Below are 21,123 nucleotides of genomic sequence, written 5' to 3'. Positions count from 1 at the left end.
TGCACAGTGCTGCAATCTCCTGCTCTTCTGGAGAAAGTTTTTTTCCCAGCACTTCGGTAACACTACATATCTATTTAGTCTAAGAGCTTCTGTGAGGTTACAGTTCTCAGAAAACACTGCTAGAAGTAACAGACTGACCTCAGTCAGATAAATGCTGCATTCCCCAAACAGCACAAGTAGTAACATCAGAGGGATTTCAAAGGGACAATGACAACCTATCTTTTCTGTGAGATGCCCATCTTTATTTCACAAGGCTTTTGTAAGCACCACAATCTGCTGAAAAGTAGCCATCTACAACAGGCTCCATCCCAAAAGGGGTGAAGCAACCCCATTTGATATGGTAACATAATGCATCTCAAACACTGCTCCAAATAGATTCTACATCTACTCCAAACTTCGTGTCAGATTCTACGACCGTAGGTGGATGAATTTGTGGGCACATAAGTTGCAAGTGTTTCACAGCTGCAGAAACAGCAATGCTGCCCGACAGCACTGGGGCAGTGACAAACAAGGTTCACTGCACAATACCTTATTCAGCTAGGAAAGGGGTAAATCATTTACTTTGCTGTCAAGCTGCTGCACGAGTCTAAGTTTAACCTTGCATCATTAGCTTTTGCTTTTTTCCCATGCCCACTCTCAGTTTCACCACAAGGGGGAGCAGAAACTCCCCCACACTGCCAGGCTATTACTCAAAAAGAAACCATGGCCGTTACAGCCACCACCAATGGCTTTCTTGGACCTCCTCAGAAACCACTACGGCTTTCCTAAACTTTGGTAAACGAGGTAGCATTCAGGAAGATGTGCAGTTACTTCTAAGCATACATGCTGTCAGCCCAGCCTAGATACCAAAACTTTTGTTCAGAAAAATTTATGTAGAACACTCCAAAAAAGTAGAGCTAAAAGTGCAGGCACCACAAATGTACGCCTCATTGTAGAAGAGAGACCATCCCAGATCAAGCAGACTGTGCACTCACTGCACGTGAAGAAAAACAAGAAAAAATCTACAAGATAAACATTCATCTATAACAAAGTTTATCAATATGGTTTTTACTAGTCTTACAGAAAGTGTATGTATGTACACATGGACAGTTTCCATATCAACATACAATTTTCTACTTTCATAGGAGCTTGCTGAATTACAATGCATTATTTTATCCATAATCATTCCTATAGGCTTTTTCTTGGATGCGTAACACCATTCTCCGAGCATAAAAATCCCTATATTCCTCAGGTAGTTCTTCAAGTGTTTTCAAGGCCCTGTCCAAGATCTGTATAGCTCTAGAGGCTGCTGTGGGATCTTTATTTCCGTAAGTGTCACTCTTATCGTAGGACTCAGCAGGAAGGTGCTTCCAAAAGACATTCAGTGCCACTCCAAATTCCGCAGAAATTACATTATGGAACCACAAAGCTGTAGAAAGAAGAATGTCTAAAATGAAAACTCCTATCTGAAACTTCCATGTGACTCAAAACAAGTCAGAATCACCCAAACTAAATCTAGTTGAGGAAGAGCCTCAACTACTGTATTTTTTGTTTATTTATAAATATTCATCCCTGAATATATCACATTGTACCAAATTTAAGTTCTTTAAGATGTTTATGTCAACCCATAACCACACGAAAGTAACAATTGCTGAAGTATAAAGAGATACTCAAATGTAAGCAAATGATAAGCATGTGTAGGATGAAAATAAGACATCTTTCCCTGTTCACCTCACTCATCTCTACTCTGAATGCAGATACCTATTTTCATAGATTTAGTCCCTAACCTTGCACAGATTGCCCAAGCATTAATGTAAACCACCAGTGTCAGCCAGGTCACCCATGCAAGTTGCTTATCTTTTCATAGTAAAGTCATGAGGCTTTTCAGTTGAATCATCATGGCTGTGGTAAGGAAACAAAGACATTTTTGCCTCGAGTACATTTTAAAAATAAGTTTAATGAGGTATATTTACACTATTTCAATTTTAAGCCAAAAGACAGCCTGCCATGCTTATTGCAGCTTACTTGCTTGTACGTGCTGAAGACATAGAAAAGCTTGATCTGAGAAATGAACAAGGAGTTTCAGGTTAGCAAGAGGGGCTGCTTCTACCTTCTCCATAATAACCACACACATTTTTCAAATAACATCTCCTTTTTACAGTGATATGCATTCCAGAATGCTGACAAAGCTAGCACCATTCTCTGGAGTCAAAAATCCCTATAGTCCCCAGTCATTTTTAAGAGTGCCAAGTGTGTCTTAAGCTTGGACCAGCACACCTACTGGCAAAGACAAACTGTACTCCATAGAACAAAACAGAAATTATGTATGCCTACATTAGCAACAGAGTGACATACCTTTCACTAACTGTAACCAAAAGCTTCTTTAGAAACAAATGCAAATGGTAAGTTCAAAATTGAGTAATGAGTCCAAGGCTAAGAATCTATTTTAAAACTTCCTAAAAACCTACTGTCTTCTTGTTTATTGGCCTGTTTATATTGCCCAGATAATACGAAAAGCAACCGAATAAGTATCTGCCACAAGCTCATGATGAGTTAAAATAAAAAGTTAGTAACAAGTAGGAGTATTTCAATAGCAGTAATTCAAATGCCTTTCCCTGATCACCAGAATTGTCATCTCAGCCCAGGAAGCAGCTTTATATTTTCTGTGTGTGCAGAAAAATGATTAGGATTTGTCTTTCCATTCCCCAAAGGTGATTACAGATTTCTAGAAGGTCCAATAACTCTCCCATCCGTAATTCTCATCAAATCATGTGCCTCAGTTCTTAAGTGCCAGAGCTACAGAAGAACAGAAATGGTACTTCACTCAAATTCTGTCATTAGAAAACTCAGGTCACTGAAGTAATTTCAGTGCTAATCTATTAAGACACAAATTCAGAAGCATACAGTGTAATCTTGAGGGAAGGTAGGATTTGTAGGTAGATATAGTAATACCTTTTATTAGGCTAATTTGTACAGTTGGAAGAAGTAGACAAGTTTTGCCAGTATCTTTAGATGCTCCTACTTATAATGCAGAAATGCTTTAGTAACCTCTTACCATCCCTAGAAATGAGAAATTGCAAACAAAGCTGTTTAAAAACACAGCACGGTCAGGAACCATTTGTTACTTACCTGGAATAAATAACACATCTCCTGCTTCCAGAAAACATTGATACCGCTTGGCTTTCACAAAAAGGGGGTATTTCTCTAAGTCTGGGTTATCCACATCCAGCACCTCTGACTTAGTACCTAGGAAAGTTTTCAGAAGGAATGAATAAACGTTCCTACTCTTCCAACAGTAACAAAGCAGTATCACGTTGCTGGAAATGGCAGTTCTTGAATCAAATTTAATACTGGTTTATTGTTCTGTAGCTCTTCTAAAAACCAGGCAAACCTGATGGCACTCCTCATTTACTGAACAGACAAGATCTCCTGTTGTCTGTATTTCTCCTGTAACTGCAACCTTATTAACACTAAAAGACACTTTCCCTGACATTCAAAACACTTAATGGTTGGACTGGATGATCTTAAAGGTCTTTTCCAACCTAAACGATTCTATGATTCTGAATCCCAACAGAACACTGTAATCCTCCACAGTTAGGTGCTGAAAACAGAACCAGGCAAAGCTGCTGTACTCCTTCGCAAATTTCCTAACCTGCCCCACTAAAATGCTCAGCATTGACTAAAGCAAACAGGATCAGAGTTAAGGGACCAAATGACTTCTTTTATATCAAGCTGTCTGTTAGTGATTTTTTTCTACAGCGCAACGCTTGTGAGCTGGAAAGGCAACTACGATCACCGAACTCTGAACTAGATGACATGCATACCTGATAAATACAAATATGGTGCATCTCGAGGACTAAACAAAACAACTCGTTTTTTCCCTGTTACTTGGATTAAGAAGTTATCCATTACCTGGAATAAACATAGTAAGAGATGTCAGCCAAGAGTTAAGAATGAATACATAGCCTGCAACTAATCTAAAATATCATTAGCTTAAAAGAGGGAATTATTGAAACCTTCATATGCTAAGAATTAGCTAGAAGAGCTTCCACATATAGTTAATCTAAAAAACTCAAGAATGTGAGTTACTTTATCCCCTTAGCTGCACATTCTTGACAAATAGTATATCTGGAGACACAATATTGCTTTCCAGCAACTTTGTGTTCTTCCTTAAATAGGAATCAAGTTCTTCCATCTTAAAACACAAAGACATACCACACTTCAGACATATAAACCAGCAAAATATCATATAAAATATATTTGGGTTTCCTTTTCTTTTTCAGTGTTACTCCTACCTCATTTTGCTGACTTTCTATTGATAAAGGATTCTTTTTCTTAATTATAATGCAAAAAAATATTTTTCCTATAAATAAATTTATTCAGAATTATATTGCACAATGTTAGAAGACAAACTTATTTCGAATCTATCACATTGCAGCAACAGACCACCACAGTCATTGCACAATTACCAACAATCTGGCCATTAGAATAAAAAAAATGAAGGTAATCTTGAAGACGAAAATGTTGAAAGTTACTGTGTTTCAGATTTTTAACTGAAACTCAAAACAGTCATTTAATCTTACAACTATGGAGTTAGACATAAAAACAGTAAGATATTATGCCCACAGAATAGATCTATTTAAAATTCACTACCACTGAATGTGATTAATTGCACTATTTCAAAATATGTATAGTTTGTCATTAACTGATCTTTGTCAGAGATTTGCACCTTAACATCTCAACTCCATAATGCTATCTGCCACATTTTATGCTGAACACATGTACTACCTACATCATAATGTGTCCATAACTGTAATCCAGCTGAGCTGATGCGGAAGACACTAGAGAAAAACTGTTCCTTCTCAAAATACTCTGGAATCTTAACATCTTCTGCCAAAATAGGAAACTGCTTTCTGATATCTGCAATATCCTGAAACAAAAAGGACATAACTCTCAGAGAACCATATATGCACATTAAAATAAGAGAGCACTTTGCTATCATTTCCCATCACATGAAACAGGGCTAGAACTTCAGCATTGGCGAAGAGCTGAAAATAGCAATGCTTTTTGCTGGTCACCCTTTCAGCGTTGACTTGGTCAACGATATTAATAAGAACAGCCAGAGAGTTGCTTTGAACCATGGCTGCTAGAAATCACACTGAAGAAGCAAGAGATCATCAGAAATCCTTTTATATTAGTTTACAACAAAAGCTAAAGAATGGGAGGTGAGGAAATGTGCTCTTCAGTGATCAGTTAAGCTCTCGTATAACAGCAACTATTTTAGACACTTAGGTTTAAATATTCTGACCTAAATCCAGTCAGATTCACAGGCCAAGTGACCATAGACAAGTTGTATGCCTGTACTACACAGCCAGCAGATGACAACAGGCTTTTTAAAATATTCCTAAACTGCAACTTTACAATATGAGAACTGTAATCTCAAGAAACTCACCTTCCTAGCATCTTCACCCACTGATCGCAAATAGTACTTTTCATCCTGAAGAGAACACAAAGAGAATTGTTTTGGTTTTTTAATAAGAATTACAAACACACTTAAACAAAGAGCCTATATTTTCTCATTAATCTAATGCAGGGCTTCATTAAAATATGGTACAAATAAACGGCGTTTACAAATTCAGCTACTTTGTTATACTGCCTTTACTCTACTGCTCCCTGCTGTTCATGTCAAGAAATGGGAAAAATACAACTGAGAGTAGAAGAGTAAAGTGGGGGGAGACTTGTCAACTGCTTCAGCATTGCTATTACTGAACAGATGCAAAACAAATGCGGATTATAATTTTAGTTCTTCAGAACACTGATGCAGGAAGCTATTTCAGTTGGCTTCAAAACTTACAGCATCCTATGTAGCATGAAATGTGAAAAGCATGTCTGCATTCAAAACTGTTTGCTTCCTAATCAGAGTTATCTGAAAAATCCCTAGTTTGAACACTGATACATAACACATACATTTGCTGCTCACAAATTATGTTACAATAAATCTGTATTTTGATAGCAGATGTAATCAAAGTCTAAAATACCTTCATGACATTTTCTTGCAAAACACAAATGATACAGTTGTTATTCTAAAGCAAGGTTTGATTTCTAAATTGTATGCTGGAATTTTTGCTCATGTAAGGAGTTTTTGTTAACAGAAACAGGATGACTGAAGTTCACCACACTGTACACATACAAAACAACTTCCGAGAAAAATTACTTCTCCCCACATTTTTGCCCTTGGCTCCAAGCCACACTAAACAGTTAAATCTAAGATCAAGTGCTTTATTGGAGTAAGACTTTAAATTACAATTCCTTGTTTTCCCCTCCATATACTGGCAAAATAACCAACAGAAGAAACTGTGACACTAAGGAAATTACCTCAGAAAGAAAGTACTCTTTGTGTTTGACTTCAGCTGCTCTTTGTACAAATACATCAAAAGGCAGAGTTCTGAAATATAAACATTTAAATTTATACAATGACTCAGTGTAACAACACATGGTCTAAATGCCAGGTTTAAAATCATAAGCTCTTTCACCATATCTAGTATAACTGACGATGCAATATGCTTTTTTTTTTTTAACATGGTGACTAATCGGTGTTTGCAGTGGATGTTTGAAGAGTTCTACCAAGATAGAAATCCTACACTTACAAACCTCTCTGCTTTAGTAAGTTATCCCAATGTATATCCAAACAGAATCATGTAATTGCTGAGGCTGGAAGGCACCTCTGGAGATCCTCCAGTCCAACCCCCTTGCCAAGATCAGGGTCAACTACAGCAGATTGCCCAGGACAGCATCCAGTTGGGTTTTGTGTATCTCCAAGGATGGAGACTCCATAACCTGTCTGAGCAACCTGTTCCACTGTTTGACCACCTTCACTGTAAAAGAGTTTTGGGTCTTTTTTTTTTTTTGAAAGAGTTTAACAGAATTTCCTGTATTTCAACTTGTGCCCATTGCCTCTTGTCCTGTCACCATGAACCACTGAGAAGACTCCGGCTCCATCTTCTTTAGTCCCTCCATCAGCTATTTATACACTTTGACAAGATCCGCTCTTGAGCTTAAGAGGTCTGAATGGTTTGAGTCACAGTGCAAGAAATTTCTTCACAGCCAAATTAAACTCAAACTGGCCAACGCCTGACAATACTTGGTTAGACTATTTCTCTAACTGTGTTATTTTTAGGCTTGTTTACTGTACGCTTTTATAAACTTGCAGAAAAGCTCAGCATCAAGAAAACTACTGCAGGTGATACACATAGGTTTATATTTATGCATCTTCTGCTATGAATTTATGCAAGCAAACAGATACCTATCTTCATTTGTAGAGCTATAAAATTTATTTCAGTTATCTGATTTTTTTTTAAAATATGTGCTACCTCAGCTGAGGAAAACAAAGGAATCTTGGTATTTTCAAGTGTTCCTTTACCATTTTCCTTGAATTTATTAAACACAACTTCAGAAGATTCAAAAAGAATCACTGGGCATTAGAGCCTATCCCTCTGAAGTCAATAAAAGTGTTACATATTCATTTAAGCAATGGAATCTTTTCATAAGCATTACAGATTCTGGCATCAGTTGATAGCTGAATGGCAAACCAAGCACAAGTAGTAATAGGACATGTATTCATTGTTAATGAATATTATGTTATGAATTCAATATTACGTTCATTCAGTTCACCATCTCACATTAAGTGTCACTGGACAACGAATATATTGCATGTAAACATCAAATTTCAGAGCAACCGCCAAGTACCCAGGGTTAAGAAGAAGCTATCCTCAAGCAAAATTTTTCGTGATCCTGTTATCCCTTCTACCAGAATGTGACCTGCATCTGACAGTACTTAGACCACTTCTGTAAACATTTTAGGCTTGTTTTTAATAGTCAAATACAACAACCACTGAAGTCAATGGAAAAAACAAGCAAACAAAAACCAATCCTCTGACTTCAGTTGAACTGTTACATCATGCCCATTTACATTTTCTGCTGAAGAGCTGAGCACAGCTCCACGACAGCTTAAACTGACACATGCTGGCGCTGCCACAGCTCTGCCTTTGCTGTCTACCCTAATCATCCCATCTCCTCCCTTATGCTAGCACTGGCACTCATCTGACCTCATGGTGAACCTGCTAGCAAAGCTAAAACTGCAGAAAAACATCCAGATTTCTGTAGCACATCACAAGGTGGCTGAATGAGTTCCACAACCAAAACAAAGACAGGGGTAGGAGCATGCAACTTATAACAGGACTGCAGTACTACTCACGTGCATCAGTTTAAAATCACGGAATTGCATGTTAAGTCCTCATTGTTTCTATTGTTTTATTTCTACTTATTCTCCCTTCATATTAGAATGAGGGGCTTGCTGTAGAAAGGGCCAAAGCTTCCTGAGTTTCAAGTGAAGTAGGTGAAAGTCCTAACAACTGCTACAATGAAGCACCATCAGAGCACCTCCATGTGGCTGTCTACAAACTTGCTAAAACTAGCACACCAGATCAACTGTATGTGAACTCACAGTAAGAGGTATTATAAAAAAAAATGAAATAGAGCAGGGAATAGGAAATATGGAGATAAGGCAAAGTCATTCAAGTACGACCTAATTTCAAAGATTCAAAAGTTTATTATGCAGTGAGCAGAATATGGCATGATTATAAGGTTTTTTCCCCTGAACAACAGGCTCCACTCATAGAGACATGTAGCTTGTTTACACTTACAGCATATGTTTCTGCCTTCTTAAAAGTTTAACAGACTGAACACATCTTGTTCCCACTTAGGGGAAACAAATGACAACTAAAATAAAGGCATTTACCCTTGAAGAGCAACCCAATGACTGAGATTAGATGAACTCTGACGAAATGTTTTGGCAGCTACATGAGAGGAACTTCAGAGATCAAGGGTTTATGAGACCCACATCAAGATTAAAGAGCTGGTGAAATGTGTGGTATCCAGTAGTTAGAACATTCTGAGAACTGCACATGCTCACTTTGAAGGGAGCTTGGTTTTAATTAGTAACATCCCTCTAGAGTGGAATAGCATGCCTGCCACATGCCAGGATTCAAAGAGGTTCAGATCCATGATGAGTCAGAAACTAGCACTATGCAGTAACATTGAAAACCCACCATATAATTAGAAAAAAAAAGCATATCATCTAGTATCAAGGGTTTTTTGGTTTGTTTTTTTTTATTAACGCCAGCAAATGCCAGGCTCAAATTTCCTACAAGAGTGCTCTGTCAAAATCCCTTTATAACTCTTCTTCATGCCATCACTCTTAAGGCCCTGTTTGGCCCCTCCTTTCACCCTGTAAGCATTTATTCAGGGTGTTGAGATATTTGTTGAATGAAGAGAGGGGAATCAAGGACAGCACTTTGATATGTAATTTAAAGTTTTCAGAAGGTATCTTCATATTCTCACCCTCAGCTTCAAACAGATGCACTGTATGTCTGCAAGTTGCAAGCACATGCTTTTAAAATACAAGAGGCCTTGGAATGAAGTACCTATACACAAAGTTCTTACTGAGGAAATCCATCTGTGGCACCGTAGAAACATGAATCTTTACTTCTTTAGAACCTTCAGCTTGGCTCAAGTAATCTACTGTCCATTTGTTTGTGCAAGTGCCCAGTTCCATTCCTTTCAGCACTACTGGCTTTCTCTAAGGAACAAAAAAAATTCAACGGTGAAATGATCATAGCATCCAGTGGAAAAAAAAAAAATCAGAATTAGTTTTTCAAATGAAGTACACGCAAACAAGTCAGTTGAATACTAGGACCTGCTACACAAAGTCACAACTGCTCTGTTCACAAATGAATCAGAATGCTGAATGTTGAAACAAAATGCAGTAAATTGTGGGACTGTTTCTCTATTTACTATATCCTCTTGCCTAGCAGGATAAGGAAGAATATGGAGAGGCAAAGACAATTTTAACACTCACTTTGTGCTGGGGCCGTTGAGGAATCTCGTCAGGCTAAGGACTAACTTTAGTCATTCTAGCCAGAGCCAAAACCAGACAAAAGACCATACAGTTAAGGTCCAGACTGTGAGCTATGGTGGTGCTATACGTCCTCATGAAAGAAGCTTTTTCCACCTATTTTAAGGCTCCTCAATGCTGACAACCAACGAACAGGTTTGATCCAGCACATACAAAAAAAATCAGGTGAAAGACACTTCTGCTTTGGATTGGGACCTTGGAGAATAAAGGAAGCAGGGATAGCAAGGCAACCAACACAGCAATCGTACTTTTTTTAACCGCTGTCAAAGAAAATGAACTCACGGAGAGATCAGCTGTCAGAGCACTTCAGCAGCTCACAAGAGACTTGCCTGTAGAAGCTCCCTGCCCCTAAACTCACATTCAGTGCAACGGATCACGATAGCTTTTATGACACACACAAACCCAAACCCTGCGGTTTGCCGGCACCGGCTCTGCCGGGGGAGGAGGTGCCGCGGACCTTCTGTCTTCCCTCCTCTCCCCGTACAGGCCCAGCCGCTCCAGCGGGGGCCCCGCTCACGACACCCAGCCGGCGCGCAGCCAGCTCGGGCAGCTGCCCCGGGCCGGGCCGGGCCGGGCCCGCCGCCGCCGAACCCCACCCTGCCCCGCGCGGCTGCGGAGCGGCTCCGGGCCGCTCGGGTGGGCCGAGGCGAGAGCAGCAGAGCCGTACCCGGGGGTAGATGTCTCGCAGAAACTGCTCCCGCGTCACCCCGGCCAGCCGCGCCACCGGCACCACCGGCTGCTCCTGCCGCTCCATGGCCGCTTCCGCGCCGGTCACCCGCGTCCGTCTGCCGCCGCTCCCCCCGGAAAGAAGAGCTCCCGCAGAAACGTTCCCCACGTCCTCCCGCTAGCAAGGGCCGGCCAGCCAACGGAGTCCCCCTTCTCCCGGAGTGAGGGTCCTGGGGAAAACTGCGCGCTTCTCTGAGCCAGCGCGATCCAGAACCGCCCCTCACCCCGTCCTCCGTCGCCTCCGGAGGACGCTCTGCCGCTGGGGAACCGGCGGCGGCGCCTCTGTTTCCCGCGGAGCGGGCGCCGCGGCCGGACGGGGCGGGGGGAGGGGACAGCGGCCATCATGGCGCTGCGCGCCGTTCCCAGTGGGGGCCGCTGGCTCGCGCGGGCGCTCGCGGCGCCGGCGGCGGCCCGGGTCCCGCCGCCCGCAGCCGCCGCCGCCGCCGCCTGGGCCCTGCCCCTGCCCCTGCCGCTGGCCGGGCTCGGCCCGCTCCGGCCCGCCGTGCGGTTCGCCAGCACCGCCGGGCAGGGTCCGGAGGCCGAGGGTCCGCAGCGGCGGGTGGTGGTGGTGAGGATCACCAGCCCCTTCGCCTGGCTCCGCACCCGCTTCTACTACCTCCTCATCCGCCTCTACTTCGACCAGGAGTTCAGCATCGAGGAGTTCACGCGGGGGGCCAAGCAGGTGAGCGCCGAGCGGGCGGCGGGGCTCGGTCGCCCGGCCCGGTGCGGTGCCTCAGGGGGACGGGAGGGGCCGGCCTGTTTGCCTGCCTGCCTGCCTGCCTGCCTGCCTGCCTGCGGGGAGAGGGGCCGCAGCCGCGCTGCCCGCGCCCCGGCCCGCCGGCGGCCCCGCCGAGCCTCCCGAGGGGGCTGCCGGTGCCCGGGTTTAATCGCACATGCGGGCATCGCAGCGCCTGTGTTCTCTCGGTTAACTCCTCCGTGAAGTAGATGGAGTTCCCCGCTTTTGGCTCCAAGGACCTCACTTCTGGGGGAAGCGAGAATAACCGGAGGTGCGCTTTTCTTCAGACTTTTCTTGTTTTCTTTTCCCGGATTCCAGAATTAAAATGAGCTGGTTTTGCCATCCCCCAAAGCAGTATGAAGAAAGGTGCTTCCAGATGTTTTAGCGACTTTAAGGGGAAATGTATCTCCTCTTCACTGTTTTTTCTAAAATGACAAAGCTGAGGCACGCATAGAATAGAATAGTGGTGCAACTACAAGTAGAATGGTGGATATATTTCTTTCTCCAAGTAAATGAACCCAATAAGCTTTGCCAGCAGATTGTGTCAAAGAGGGAGTGATCTCAAAGCTGATCATGTAAAAATTACAGTTACCTGCTATGAAACTTCAGTTATTATATTTAATTTAAATAAACAAAAAAAACCCACCAACCCAAAACAACACACCAGGTGGTAGGGGACAGAATGTTAAAATGCTTGAGATCAGTTCAAGAAAGACAAGAAAAACCCTACACCAAATTAGTTGCTGTGCATGCAGAACCACCTGTTTTGCCTTGCCCTGGGTTTTTTTGCTTGTTTTTACTTGCTGTAGCGTCCTAAACGCTGTCAGCATTTCACAAGTACGCTACTTGAATATAGAGAGGCATTATTGTATGTAACTATACCTGCAAAATTGAGGGGAAAAAGGGGAGTTGAGTTTCCCAAAGTTTAGAGACTAAACCAGATATATAAAGAAATTTTATAAACTGGAGCTTCTATTTTGACTGAAACCAGGAGATGAGCTGGGAAAAGGGGAAGAGGAACAAAATATTTTCAGGGAAAGACACAGACTGTTTGAATTATCAAAAAGAGTAAAAACAACTTATGTAGATTACTGTAATGCTTTTTTTTAGTAAGCTATGCATTCACTCGCCTGTTACCAAAAGGTTTGATGCTTTAAATGTTCATGGAATCATTTTTTTAATGATGGAGGGCTTCCATTTCAATGGTGATATACTCTGCAAACATTGAAATCTAAAATCATGGAATATCTGGGTAGCTTGTTGCATAGTGATGGATTTGTCCGAAAAATAAGCCAACCTAGTGTTATTTGTTCATGTATTTATCTCTTCCCCCCCCCCCCCCCCCCCCCCTTTTTTTCTTTTTTTTGGTAGGCCTTTTCTGTTGTTTCAAAGCTGCTGTCTCAGCGTAAACTTGACCTGCTGGATGAACTTGTATCAGCAGAGGTAAATGCCAGCGTAAACTTGACCTGCTGGATGAACTTGTATCAGCAGAGGTAAATGCTTCCCATCTCTTGTCCTAGCAATTGATTTTCCATTATGAAGCAACATGCATTCAGCCTGTCATTATCTACAAATACTGCCAGTTTGGTTTAATTTGGGGAAAAACAGCATAATGCGGAACAGGGCAACTATTTGTCCTGCAGCTTTTTTATGTTTAATTACAAGACATGAAACTTAATTTAAAGTTACTCTATTTAAAAAAAAAAAAAATTCTTCCCATTGAGCATAAGGACCAATTGCCAAAAACATTGCTGGTATACCAGAAAAGATTGAAAGGCAGTGGGTTCTGGATGGTAGGCAGAATTGCATACCTCTGTTGGTGTAGGCAGATAGCTGACGCTTTCGGTCTGTGCACCAGAATTCTGATGAAGAAAAGAACTGGTTTGTGCTCATCCCCGCTGCACTAATATGTTCCCACCCCTGATCATACAGCCAATTACTGCTTTCAGCTGGAAGGCCTCAGTCTTGTGTCATGGTCTAAGGGGTATGGCTGACCTGGCTAGTTGAACATCCGTGCTGGGTGTTCCGTGTTTTTATGCATTTTTAATTGCTGAAGTTGTCTTGGCCTTCCCAGGGGACGGAGGTAGCAGATGCATCAGTGTCAAGTGGAGGAGATACCTCAGGTCTATGTCTGCCTTCTTACTGGCTGTCAGCTTGGCCTGCCCTATTGCCACCCATGCCTTTGCAGCAGAAATTTTGGTGCTGTTCTAGTGCACCCCCACTGGACAATCTTGCCTCCTCTCTCTGAGCAGAGGTAGCAATAAAATGTGAGTTTGTTTCTTATAGTTGTTTTGAAAGAGCATCTCCTCTTCCCCTGCTCATCTTAAATTCTTCAGGTGATCGGGTTAACATTGATCCAGAGACCTCATGTAACCACAGCACATAGTGGATGAGGCTGTGATACCACACTACTTTGTTGTTGCTTTGGCCAGTGAATTTTATACTGGCAAAATGTACTAGAAACCAACGTCTTCTAGTGAAGGTCGCCTCTTGCTTCCATGTGATCTCTGGATTTGTTTGTTATTCAAAAATGGCAATTCAAGTTAGGCTAAAGACTGAGTATGAGTTAAAAATAAGTGCTGCGCAGCTTCGTCCTTCCTTGTGATGTGTCTTTCTCGTGTGGTGTTTGAGGTTGTGCCTCTGTTAGTTCGTGTGCCATACCCTTTTTCTACTCAACACAGCTGTGTAGGTCTTAGGACACTCAAATACTACAGATGTGAATGTGACGTGGAACTTAAGTCCCAGAGCAAGGATTTTTCAGTCTTTTCTGATTTGCAAGTGTTTAAACTTTTTCTAATGGGAATGTGGATTACAAAATGACAAAGATAAATCGGTTCCATTGCCACTAAGTTTTCAAAGAAATTTGTGAAAGATAACTAAAAAATAATTTAATCAAAAGCTAAGGAATATACATGTAGCGAGAAACCATCAGTGAGAAGGCAGAGTGTAAGAATGATTGTGGAAGCAAGTTTAACTGGTGTTTTCTGGGCTTATATGCCTTGCTTTGCAGCTTCTGTTTTGACAGTACCTTTTCGAAATATTTTTGAAAATACTTTGGTTTTGTTGGTTTGAGCATTAAATGGATCTTCTTTAATATCTCTGAATTAGGGTTTGGGAATGCCAAATTTCCCAGTGCTTTTTCACTTCTGCTGTTGTATATGTTATACAAATGTTTTGGTGATACAGCTCATTTTATTAACTGCAGTAGAAAAGATTGTTACTTCAGTTTCCTAATGAAAAACTGACAGTTTTTCTGAATTTAGGTACTTCAGGTGCTGAAGGAAAAGATTTCTTTGCTCCCTGACAACCACAGGGATGCTTTAGCAGCTGACATTGATGCAATCATGTACACAACAGAAGGAGATGTTCGCATTTACTATGATGATGATGGTATGTTTAGAATTCTAAAACATTTTGGCAATGGGCAGTCTTATTTCCTGGTTTTGCTACTAGCAGGCATTCTCCTTATAGATGTGTCTTTGAGTACTGTTTCTCATTCCTTGTTCTTCTGTTTGTAGTTCATCTATGTATAATTCCCTGATTTCCTTTTAAACCAGAACCTGAGAGATTATTGTTAATAAGTTGTGGTACTGTTTTGACTTCTGTTTAGGTCTTGCTCATTGCTCTTCTTTTGTAATTTCAGATTTTTACATTATTAGTCCTTAGCAATCTCAAACCACTCAAAACCAATTATTCTACTATATGCAGAAAGCTGTTGCTTCAGCAATGAAAATATATCTTTCAAGAAGAATAGTGAAGGCTGGATAATTAAATAAATTTTGCTGTCCTCACTTCTATTCTGCTTTCAGGGAATATACTTTGTTCTAGGACTTCTTAATTTTTTTTTTTTAAGCTAATGATGAGCTCAGACAAGTTTTTCTTCTGTTTAAATACAGCATTATGTGCTCAGTTCACTATCAGACACAGTTAAGATGGTTTCTAGTCTAACCGTGGGTTAGACAATGACGATTTCAAATTGTCAGACCCAGTGACCTTTATTCCTGTTTTGGGGGATAAGGATTTTTTTTTCCTCTTAGTTTGCTCCTGAGTTTCAACTGCTCTACATACTTTTGTAGTATCAGTAGTTGGCTTTGGACCTTGTAGTAACCAGCTTTTCTTCATATTGTGTGATTACGTATGATGTCATGCAACACAATAAAATACATACCTTTATATGGAGTGTATTTTTATTGTTGCTAAACAGCATAAATATGGCTTTAAATAGCTTTATTGTTCATTATTCTATCATGCATTCTTTATGGCTGAAGTCAGCTGCCCTTCCAGGGTCTCACTAGAATATACACTAGATAGTAAATAGGAGTATTTGACCAATGAGAAAAAAGAGATCTACCTTATGCTTTGATTTATTTCCAACAGGAAGGAAGTTTGTTAGTATTCTGATGCGTTTCTGGTATCTGAATGGTGCTAACCTACCTGATGAAGTACCAGGTGAAACCAAGGTTTTCCAGATTGTGTTTGGAGATGAAAGCACAAAAGAAAAAAGACATCTTTTAACAGCAAACTATGAGTAAGTTTACTTGTCCTTTTTTTTTTTTCCTTCATGTACATGGGCTAGCTGCGTGGAAAGCAGTTTGGGAACTGAAAGCATTCACACTGTGCCAGTGCAGAACTTGGTATGTTTTAATTTATCATGATTCTAATCTCAGTTCTCATCCAGCTTTCCAGTTTTTATTCTAGGACTGAATTTTTTAAATACCCCTTAAAGTCATTATGTTATTACCTTGCTTTTGACTTGAGATTAATGGGAATTCTTTGTCTGTCAGGAAGAACAATAGTTGGAGCACTGAATGAGGTTTCTGATCCTTTCCTATACTGCTGCAGCTGTCAGGAAATAGGCCAATATCAGTCCTTGTTTCCCATTTCTTGTAGAACAGCTTACAGCAGTGCAGTCAAGCCAAGCAGTCAAGTGTGGTGCTGTTGACTTCCTGCATAAAAGTCAGAACAGCAATTAGCAGAAAAAGTAGCTCATGAAAGAGGAAATTTTTTAGCCAAATGCTTTCTGCAGAAGGGCAGAACAAAGCAGACATCACCTGGTTTTCAGATAATTCATGCCACTGATCCAAGCCCTCAAAGCACACGTTAGGTAGATGGATTTTCATAGAAATGCTTGTAATGTCTGTATTAGTTTACTGATCTCAGAGCAGTGCAGAAATATCTGCACAGTTGGCAAAATGTACTGAAAAGAACATTCGCAGAAGTTGGAAAAAGTGAGGATTTTTGTGAGAGAAATGCAATATAATCAATGACTTCTACACCCATGTGTTGTGGTTTAGCCCCAGCCAGCAACTAAGCACCACACAGCCGCTCGCTCACTCCCCCTACCCCGATGGGATGGGGGAGAGAATCAGAGGAGTAAGAGTGAGAAACACTCCTGGGTTGAGATAAGAACAGTTTTAATAATTGAAATAAAGTAAAATAGTAATGATAATAATAATATACGAAGCAAGTGATGCACAATGTGATTGCTCACCACCCGCCAACCGATACCCAGACAGTTCCCAAGCAGTGATCGCTGCTCCCCGGCCAACCCCCCTCAGTTTCTGTACTGAGCATGACGTCATATGGTATGGAATAGCCCTTTGGTCAGTTTGGATCAACTATTCTGGCTATGCCCCCTCCCAGTTTCTTGTGCACCTGGCAGAGCATGGGAAGCTGAAAAGTCCTTGACTAGCATAAGCAGTACTTAGCAACAACTGAAAACATCAGTGTGTTATCAACATTCTTCTCCTACTAAATCCAAAACACAGCACTATGCCTGCTACTAGGAAGAAAATTAACTCTATCCCAGCTGAAATCAGGACACCATGTTTGAAAATGGAGAGACTATGGGGTCTAGATGATCAGGAGCTCTGAAACAAAGGAAACACTCTGAGGACACCAGTGCTTTTTGCCTGCATAGATTTTTGTGGATCCATCCCTTAGCCAAATTCAGCATCTTTTTTAGTGTTGGAGGCTTCTGAGGTTCCATTAACCTCAAGAGCCTCCCCTTAAAGCCCTAAATATCTGTTCCTAATCCCCAGCAGAGAGATCTTCGCAAGTATGTGTTCCTTTTGCTATTTACAGTGCTAACCTAAACTCAGATGCGCAAAGATACTACAGGCCTTGGAAGCCTAGTGTTAAGTATTTGGGTGTCTGGAGAAGAGAGTTTCCAGGAGTGGATTTGCATGTAATTGCAAAGCAATAAGATTATACTGCTCTTGTCCACTGTAAACAGGTTACTTGGGAGCATGAATATTCAGCTTGAAGCTCAGACTTATCTTTAGATGACAAGTCATCAAAACTGACATGCTCAGGGAGGAAGGCATTCATGACTAGAAAAGGAAGAGAAGATTCTTTGAAAATACGGATGGATGTTTTCATTTTCCTGTCAACAGCTGCGAAATTTTCTTTCCGGGAGATTCAGTACTACTGTTAGCTTGATCTTTGATGTCTTTCTGAAAATACATTACTTTTTAAAGTACAGTTCAGTAAAAATGAAAATTTTCAGGTAGAATGCATAGCATGTGATTTCCCTTTACAATGCAGTTACCGTCCCATTAAACGAAACCCTTTATTTAGAGATGAAGATCTGCCACAAAGCTATATTCATAGTTACTGCTGTGAAAACTGAGTGCTTTCTTGATATTGGGGTCTTCACTGTTGCTGCTCGATCCTGTCTGTGGGATCTGAACCAAAACACTCTGAAGTCAGTGCACTTTGTTTCTTACTATAGAATTAGTTTGGGGGCATAAGCATCAGAGTCTAAGGAGCTTTTATAGGAATAGTTTTGAAGTAAAATATTTCTTCATGATTTCTTGTTGGTGTTAGTAGCTCTTTAAGGATCAAGTAAGTTTTAACAACTCTTCACTTACTGTCTTTCCTTTTCCAGGTTCCAAAGGGAATTTACAGAAGGAGCAAAACCAGATTGGACAATTACACGGATTGAACATCCAAGGCTATTAGAATAAATGCCTTCTACCGTCTTTTTATGTACCATTGTAAATGTTCTGATGTAACAAATATCAGGCTTTTTTTGGTCTCTTTTTTCTCCTTCCTGCCTTCTCCACCAAGAGAGGGATGAATTTTGTATGTTTGATTGCCCAAAATTGTTTCTGAAACTCAGACTATGCTGCAGCATTGCAATAAAGCCTTTTCCCTGGAACAGGCTGGTACAAGTTTAATTAATACTAATGCTCATCCAAGGCATTTACACAGCACAGTTTCACGCAGGCTGGTGTGACGGGTATGTCGACTTCTTACTTTCTGAGAAGAAATGGTACTGTTTGAAGGTAAATGACACTTCCATGGCTGGTGGCCCTTCTGAGTTCTTTTCATGTGTTTCTTTTTTCCCTAGGGACTGTACAATATATAACTGAATAGTATGCAAGGTGAAATAGAGGTAGATGGACTTCCGAGATTGTTTAGCCTCAGCAGTTCATTTTGAGGTAATCTTGCTTTTGAATATATTTGAGATTAAGAAAGTTAGAACCATTATCAGTATTTGGTACAGGATTGGAGTAAGAAAAAACTTTTACCATTGCACTGGGAAAATGGGTCAAAGAATTTTTTTTAATTTTTTTTTTTTAAGTAAAACTAACATTCCTTTCCATTCAATAACATACAGGCAATTCCAAGTTTAGAGGTTTAGGAAACAAAAATCAGTCGAAAACACGAATTTAAAAGAGGGCGTGACAGTGAAATGAAATGAAGTCCTCTGTTTGAAACACTTGTTGAAGAAATGAGCAAAACGTTAAAATTAGACGTTGCAACTTAACAATTTCCCAATTCTCAGATTATCTCTGTTTCTGGAACATGAGATCCCTGGTGTAAGTAGCTTGAGATTTCTATATGCAGATCAACAGGAAATCATCATAACAGATTTTTTTTAACCCCTATCTCAATTTTAAAGATAAAGCTAACTTTCTAATTTTCAGGCATATTGTACAGATTCATGCAGTGTTTTGAAAGTGTAAAATAAGTATAATTACTGTGATTCACAGTAGCTGTGATTGAAAAGTATAAATTAAATTTTCCATAGTTCAGCTCTCTTGATGCAGTGGTTTAATGAGAAGAACGTTTAAAGCTTATCAACAAGTTTTGATGTCAAACCTTGCCAAAATAATTCTGGTATTTTGCTCTGCCTTAGCAGCAGCAGCAGCCTAGCCTTATAATGGAGAATTTGCGATTTGTCCTCTGGACAAAGTTCAGTGATGACAGAGAGCCTTGTCTTCAGGGGAGAAACAAAATTCTGTATTTGGAATTATATATAGCCATTTTGTATGTAGTCAGTCTGGAAAAGTTTGAGGCAAAGTGAAAAATGTTTATTGTGCTGTGGACCATTTGATGGAGTGATGCTAAACAGTAGTATGTCCAGTCTGGCCACTGAATGATGTGCTGCGAGAGGCTGCAGTCAGCCGTATTTAACATAGTAATGGGGGAAACAAGCAGAACACTAGTGAAGTGGGCAGATGTGCTTAGAAGAGAAGCTATTATTATGGAGCAAAAGAAGACAAAAGCCAGTGACACCATCTTTATATTCAGGAGTGTCTGCTTTCACATTAAAGAAACAGAGGTCTATCTAGAAATGCTGTTGTGTCTTAATTTTTAATTTGGGTTACTTTATTAGTATCTTTTTTGTTTGATTGGGTATACCAAAATGGGAGTCTCTGTCATGACTGATGAAGAATTGCCCTTTTATTGGCGAGCACTCCGTTTTTGGAAGTAAAGGCAGAGTAGACCCTTTGGTATGACTGATAATGAAAAAAGATTTTTTTTGTTTTGTTCACTATAAAATTGTGACTTGATAGAACATGCTCCAAATCGATCATAACACAATTTTGCTGGGAAAAAAAAAAAAAAAAAGATGTCATTGGAAATTTACATGCATTGTTTTATTCTTTCAAAGTTGTGTTTGTCTTGTGGGCTGCAGGGTGGGGGCAGCTGTTGGATGTTTGGATTTTTTTCCCCTCTAATCTTAATTTTTAAAATTATTCTGGGGGCTACAAGTTTCTGTCAGATGCAGAACTACCCATGGTCTTATTGCACCAAAAATAAATCAGAAAGGCACATAAATTACTAAGCTTACTGTACTGGCAAGTAGTGAATATTCACACACAGTGAATAAAACTGGTGTGATTAAACTGGATTTACAGTCTAATATTTGCTTCAGAAAAAACCACCACCCCCACCCTACCCAAAAAAACCCCTACAAAACGACCCCAAACCCAGCTTGAAAGGAATGGGCAAATATACATCTTCAAGAAGAGGGCACTGAATTTTACAGGAAGCTTTGCCTCCTTTTTATCTGCCATCCATAAATTCTCTGCCATAAATCTGATCATCATAGGAATTAATCAGACTAAAGTGAATGTCAGTGAAGGGTGTTTGTCATCTTATGGCATCCACATTTTCTGTTGTGGAAATACTTTTCTTCCATGTTGCTTGTTCAGGCAAAACAGGAACTTCTGGTTTCTACATTGCCAACCAAATATATCTACCCAAATGTCCTATTATCTAAGGTAAGAAATGTATTTAGTGTCTTCAAGCTAGCTCCTAGTGAATACATTTCTATATACTTTAAAGGTTGTCCCAAATTCTCATGGCAAAAAAGATGAGTAAAGGGTTAAGTTTGCGTCACCTTGATCTAAGACTTAGACAAAGATGGAGGAGAATATTGTCTTGTAATTCAGGGATTTCCAGTGCTGCTATT

At 40.5% G+C, this 21,123-nt stretch overlaps 2 protein-coding genes across 3 annotated transcripts; one reads left to right on the top strand and one right to left on the bottom strand.

The window, feature by feature from the left end:
• Positions 1-1,049: 1,049 nt before the first annotated feature.
• TYW5 (tRNA-yW synthesizing protein 5) lies at positions 1,050-10,730 on the bottom strand. Of its 2 annotated transcripts, none has more exons than XM_075710541.1 (8): positions 10,620-10,730; positions 9,462-9,616; positions 6,355-6,424; positions 5,432-5,476; positions 4,772-4,909; positions 3,804-3,891; positions 3,109-3,225; positions 1,050-1,408 (listed from the first exon to the last, which is right to left on the bottom strand). In XM_075710541.1, the coding sequence occupies exons 1-8, from the start codon at positions 10,704-10,706 to the stop codon at positions 1,152-1,154; spliced, it is 957 nt and encodes a 318-aa protein (XP_075566656.1). In that variant the 5' UTR covers positions 10,707-10,730; the 3' UTR covers positions 1,050-1,151. The 2 variants fall into 2 exon arrangements, with proteins under 2 accessions (XP_075566656.1, XP_075566655.1); XM_075710540.1 differs by lacking the exon at positions 10,620-10,730 and adding an exon at positions 10,235-10,323.
• Positions 10,731-11,021: 291 nt separating this feature from the next.
• On the top strand, positions 11,022-19,496 carry MAIP1 (matrix AAA peptidase interacting protein 1). The gene is made up of 5 exons (XM_075710887.1): positions 11,022-11,360; positions 12,786-12,857; positions 14,678-14,804; positions 15,792-15,942; positions 18,304-19,496. The coding sequence occupies exons 1-5, from the start codon at positions 11,022-11,024 to the stop codon at positions 18,380-18,382; spliced, it is 768 nt and encodes a 255-aa protein (XP_075567002.1). The 3' UTR covers positions 18,383-19,496.
• Positions 19,497-21,123: the final 1,627 nt, after the last annotated feature.

This window comes from Pelecanus crispus, chromosome 5 (genome assembly GCF_030463565.1).
Source record: "Pelecanus crispus isolate bPelCri1 chromosome 5, bPelCri1.pri, whole genome shotgun sequence".
Taxonomy (NCBI): domain Eukaryota; kingdom Metazoa; phylum Chordata; class Aves; order Pelecaniformes; family Pelecanidae; genus Pelecanus; species Pelecanus crispus.
The sequence above is the reverse complement of the archived record's forward strand: the minus strand, read 5'-3'. Positions and strand labels throughout refer to the sequence as shown.